General features: G+C 49.0%; 1 protein-coding gene across 1 annotated transcript; it reads right to left on the reverse strand.

The window, feature by feature from the left end:
* Window positions 1-4851: 4851 nt before the first annotated feature.
* Window positions 4852-5480, reverse strand: LOC119336138. Its single transcript, XM_037608152.1, has one exon. It carries the CDS (start codon window positions 5478-5480, stop codon window positions 4905-4907), a length of 576 nt encoding a protein of 191 aa, XP_037464049.1. The 3' UTR covers window positions 4852-4904.
* Window positions 5481-6199: the final 719 nt, after the last annotated feature.

The following is a 6199-nucleotide window of genomic DNA, read 5'->3' on the forward strand; positions in this document are numbered from 1 at the left end:
GCGGGGCGGCGACGTACGGCGTCGGGACGGGGCAGCGATGGCGCGGGGCAACGACGGTGCGGGGCGGCGACGGCGTCGGGGCGGCGCGGGGCGACGACGACGACGGTGACGGCGAACCGAAGACGGGCAAGCTGGCAGCGTCAGGCGCGGGGAAGAAGGAACTGAACCAAATTTTCAGGAGTGCTGCTTATATAGGCAAAGCATTGGTCCCGGTTCGTGAGACCAACCGGGACCAATGCCCCCTTTAGTCTCGGTTGAAGCCGGCAACCTGGACCAAAGGCCTCTTTTCAGCAGCCCAAAGGGTAGGAAGCGGCAGCCTTTGGTCCCGGTTAGTGGCACGAACCGGGACTAAAGGGTGTCATTGGTCCCGGTTGGTGCCACGAACCGGGACCAAAGGGTGGCATTGGTCCCGGTTCGTGCCTCCAACCGGGACCAACGGCCTTGCATAGCGGCGTGGTGGTGGGAGTTTACTCCCACCTCGCTAGTTGAGAGCGCCCCGCACCTGTTTATAAGCTCCGCTGCCTCTTCCCACCCGAACTCCTCTGAACTGCAGGCTATGAGCCTAATCTGACACTGCTTTGCCTGTGGGCCTGCTGGGCCTTCTGCGGGCCTTAATCCTGACCCATGATATGGTTTCTAGTCATATTCACGCCGTGGGGGCCCAGTAGGAGGCACTTTTTTTTTGTTTTTTTTTGTTTTCTTTAGTTATTGTTGCTATTTTTATTTTTTTCCCTTTTTTGTTTTGTCTTCTGCATTATTTATTTTCTTTTGTTTTTTGCTTTATTTTTAATTCTTTTTTGCTTTTAGTTTTAGAAAAATTATAAACTTTCTGTTAGTGCCATTAGTTTTCAAATTTGAAATCACTTTTTTTTGATTTTCTTTCTTGCTTTATTTATTTTATGTTGTTTCTACTTACAACAAAAAGTGAAGACTTTCTCCACAACTATTATGATGATACCATGCCAAAATAAAAGAGAGGCGCAATGCTCACCTGCACGTTGCTTAGCTTCAGGCCAACGTGCAGGTGAGCACTGCGCTTCTCCCTTCATCGTCTCTACATTCAGGGCTTATAAACCGCTGCGAGTGCCTCTCGCTTGGCGAGGTGGGACTAAAAAACAGGTGCAGAAAGAATCAACTAAAAAACTCTTTTACGGGTTCATGCCATTAAACTGTACTAAAAGGTGCTCGTGGGGCCCCAGCCTTAAAACCTGTACCAAATAAAATGCCTTTGTAACAACCTTAGAACTGGTACTAAAGGAATCAAATAAAAAGCTTTTACAAACCTCTAGTATTATTGAAACTAAAATTATATAGAATTTTGTTACAAACTATAATAGCAAAAAGAATTATCATAAAAGAAAATAAATAAGTAATTAGAATTTAGTTCAAAACATTAAAAGCAAAAAGAATTATCATAAAAGAAAATAAATAAGTAATTAGAATTTTGTTACAAACTTTAATAGCAAAAAGAATTATCATAAAAGAAAATAAATATGTAATTAGAATTTAGTTCAAAACATTAAAAGCAAAAAGAATTATCATAAAAGAAAATAAATAAGTAATTAGAATTTTTTTACAAACTTTAATAGCAAAAAGAATTATCATAAAAGAAAATAAATAAGTAATTAGAATTTAGTTCAAAACATTAAAAGCAAAAAGAATTATCATAAAAGCCGTTGGTCCCGGTTCGAGCCACCAACCAGGACCAATGGTGGTGGGCCAGGAGCGAGGCCCATTGGTCCCAGTTCGCCCCACCAACCGGGAGCAAAAGGTCCAGACGAACCGGGACCAATGGCCCACGTGGCCTGGCCGCCCCCCGGGGCTCACGAACCGGGTCCAATGCCCTCATGGGTCCCGGTTCTTGACTGAACCGGGACTAATGGGCTGACCCGGCCTGGACCTTTGCCCCCTTTTCTACTAGTGTATCGACAACGTTGTTTTCTATGGTTTGGGTGTCCTCGAGAGTTGGTCGAGCGAGAGGGGGTTGATCGATGTCCCCTTGTCGACCCTCGGCGATCCTCGACCCTCGACCCCTCGATGACCCTCAACTCTCATCCCCTCGGCGACCCTTGACCCTCTACCCTAGTTCCGATCCTCGACCACTCGGATTCTCTTAATCTTTAAGGGATTTAACAAGATGGCGCCATTCTGGATGTGCAAAAAATGGTCCATATTTTTCCTGATCTCATCTACCCTTCTATATGTCACGTTGTCTAGTGTCAAAGGATTTAAGAAAATCATTGCTTCATCGTTTGCCGAAAGTAACAGGCGCATAATGGTACGAAGCTCTTCAATATTATTTTGGAACGGAGTCCGGGATAGGATAATTAGCTTTTTGATACGAAGTTCAGCAAGTGCCTTTCGAATATTGCTATTTGCAAAAGGCCTTTGCTGAAATTCATACCAAAAAGCGAATCATTCTATCAGGAACTCCGTTCCAAAACAACTTTGAAGAGCTTCGTAGCGTCATACGCCTGTTACTTCCAGCAAATGATGTAGCCATGGATTTCTTCAATACTTTGACAGACAACATGACATATATATATATATATATATATATATATATATATATATATATATATATATATATATATATATATATATATATGAGATCAGAAAAAAATGGATCAAACTTGTGCAAATCCATAATGGATCAGAAAAAACCGGCGCTGCTCCTCTATCTTCTTCAACCCCTACCCAGAACCCTACCCCACCCCAACCACCTCAGCTCTCCCTCTCCGATACTATCGCCGATGTCTCACCTTTCATCCTGATAACCCTAGACCTCGCCGCCCACAACTTCTACCACCGGCGCCACCTCTTCCATGTACAACTCGGCCGCTGCGGTCTCTGCCATCACATCAATCCAGCCGCTCCCCTGCGGCTGACCGACCCACGCTGGATCAAGGATGACCTCACAATCATCCAATGGATATATACGCGCATCTCCACTGAGATCTTCAACCTCATCTCCAACGACGATGCCACCGCCGCTGAACTTTGGGCCTCTCTTCAACAGCTATTCGAGGACAACTCCGATGCACGTGTTAACGCGCTACGCATCTAGCTCCGCACCAGCATCCAAGGCGACTCTCCGGTCACCGTCTATTGCCAACGCAACAAGGCGATTGGCGATGAACTCCGTGAGCTCGGTGATCACGCTGACGATCGGACCCTCATCAACGCTCTCCTTGTTGGCCTCGGGGAACAGTTCGAGAAGCAGGTCGCCTTCATCCCTATGCCGCGACCCTACCCCTCCTTCACGGAGGTCCGCTCCATCTTGCAGCGCGAGGCGCAGAACCAGGCGCGCAAGGCGACGCATCTTCCCTAGGTGTTTCACGCCGCACGGCCCTCTGCACCATCCGCGGCGCCTCCATTGCTTGCTCCACTGACGCCTTCATCCTCGGCTCCTCCAGGCTGGCGCCCGAGCCCTAACTTTCGGGGCAAAAACCCCGTCTACCGGCCGCCGCAGCCTCGATCAGCTCCACCACCAGGCGCCTCCTCCATCGGTCGCTCCTCCTGTGTCTTGGCACCCTCAACAAGACCCCTGGACTGGTATTTTTCAGGCGTGGCCCATGCCCTGTTCTGCGCCTTCTCCATATGGTGCTCCTCCCGCGTACACCGGCAACTGGAGCCCGGGCCTTCTCCCTGCTACCGGTGCTCCCAACCTCCTTGGTCCGCAGCCACCGCCTCATGTCTACACTGCCACAACCTGTTCATTGCCAGCCGTCCAAGGATCACCTTCCGGCTACCTGCCGGTACCCTATGCGCCCTACGCCTACGGCCCTGCTTCACCCATGCCGTAGGCGCATGGGCCTGTGCCCGGACCACCAGCTACTCCACCACAGCCAGCCTGGGATCGAGCCGCCTTCATCGCCGCCATGAACAACTTCACACTCAATAACCAAGGTACGGATTGGATTTTCGATTCCGATGCATCCTTGCATATGTCTTCAAATATGGATATTCTGTCAGTTTGTTTTCCTTCCGCTTATTCTTCCATCACCATAGGCGACGACTCCCTTGTTCCCGTCTCTTGCACCGGTCATTCTTCTATACAAACAGATCATGCCATTTTTCAACTCCGCAATATTCTTGTTGTTCCTTCTTTAATAAAAACCTTATTTCTGTTTGCCAATTTACCATCGATAATCTTGTCATTCTAGCATTTGATCCTTTTGGTTTATCTGTGAAGGATCTGAGAACGGGGGCACTTCTTGCTCGCCACAATAGCAGTGGATGAGGCGCCGGTCTGTCCAGCTTCCGTTACGAAGCTCTGGCTATGGCAGACATGTATGAATTCGAGCGGGCCGACATAGAAACGATGAGAAATGGAGTTGGATAGGCCGGAAGAGACGCGGGTCACCTTGGGGTGGTTGATGGTGAGTTGGGTGAGGGTCGGGGAAGCAGAACGGCGATGAGTCGAGGTGGAGGGGCGGTGGCTGGAGCTCGAGATGCAGTAGACGAAGGCGAGGTAGAGGTGGCTACCTATGTGTTGTTGCCTCCGGGGCGGACCAAGCTAGTGTTGACGAAGAATAGGAACATGGCTGCACATCATAGTGTCACAGATGATGCGTCCTCCTTGCCGGTATTGCTCGTCCCGACATGGTCACCATCGTCGAGTGGAGACGCATAGCAAGTGTGCGACGAAATGTATGAACCAAATGTGAGTTTTAGAGAGTAAAGTTTAGGAGTTCGGTCAGAAACTACACATTTCAAAGGAGAAAATATACACCTCTACAGGATACTCGACGGTTTACTCTTCTAAATTATTAGTGATCGGTTAGAGATGTTCTTATATCATAGTACTTGAGAAACTAGCTATGTAACGGTGTGGCCAAACCCCGCATATTTTATTGATTGCTCCTTTTTGTGTACGTACGACCTCTAGGTCCGTCGTACGCTCATATGCCTAGTAGTTTACCATCAAGCAAGTGAATCAGCAGTAGTTTGTATCGGTCGGCCCAGACCAAGTTGTACAACGGCGTCGACTTCACAGGCGGTCGCATCAGCCGGATCCAGCAGCTCTCCAAGCTCTTCACCCCACGGGCAAACTCGTCGGCGATCCCCGCGAAGCGGCAATTGGGCAGCATCTCATTGGCGACGCGGTTGATAGAGCTTCTCGCCATGGCGTAGTCGTTCAGGCACCCCTCGTAGGCGTTCCTCTCCTGGCCAGAGAGCGAGGTGTTCTGGCTGAGCAGGTTCCTCGCGGCGAGTCGTGTGGCGTCCAAGGATTCAACGGCGAACCGCGCGGCGAGGATCACGTATCCGGTGGCGCCCTCCTTGTGCGATCCGGATATTTCGACGCCGCCCCAGATCATCACGTCGATGCATAGATCTTGCAACAGCTTCGTGCTGCATGACTCGCCGCAGGCAGAAGACCCATCCAGCGCCGGCACACCACGGCAGTCCGTGCTTGCGGCAGCCATGCAAAAGGGCGCAAGGACCAGGAGGACGAGAATGATCTTCGCCATAGTCATATAGAGTGTGCACGTCTCTCTCTTCGTCGGGAGATGTTTCTTTGTGAAGCGAGAGTATAATATATGCACATATCATTAGCATTATTTGTAGCATTAATTTATTGTGTGCGTTTTAATGTATTGATTTATTTGATTTAATGAATGATGTGGACCAGCATTCCAAGATAGAATGCATTGCATGCGCATGACAAGTGGGGAGTGTATATGGTATATGAAAATTTAATATTTGTATATTGTACACTAATATTCAATATATTCTACATAAATGATAGTAGTGTCTAAATGATATTCTACATAAATTAACATTTTTATTTTTTATTGAGTCATTCTTTCTTCTTCCCGAAGGACAACGCGATCTCGGCAGCGCCCGTCACCGCGGAGTTCCTCCGCCGCTGTCTGCCGGCGGCTCACCTCCACCGACGACGGAGGGGGATCATCGGATCCGCCGCCAAAGTAGTTTCATTTTTAGGTTGTTCATCGCCTTAGCTCCAGCGACGGCGATGATGGTGCTGGATAAAGTCTCTTTAGATCCTACTCCGACGAGGCGATCGGTCCTATGGTTGGGGTGAATTTGGAATCGGCGGTGGCAGCATCCTCGTGGTGGACAAATGTCTTCGGGCTCCGTCATTGCGACGGTGTTTACTTCAGCGCCGGCGCGGAGCTTGAGAAGGTAGTCTAGGAGCGGATGCATATTGTCGTGTGCATCAGCGACATTTGAA

The sequence above is a fragment of the Triticum dicoccoides genome, chromosome 7B, assembly GCF_002162155.2.
Source record: "Triticum dicoccoides isolate Atlit2015 ecotype Zavitan chromosome 7B, WEW_v2.0, whole genome shotgun sequence".
Lineage (NCBI taxonomy): Eukaryota > Viridiplantae > Streptophyta > Magnoliopsida > Poales > Poaceae > Triticum > Triticum dicoccoides.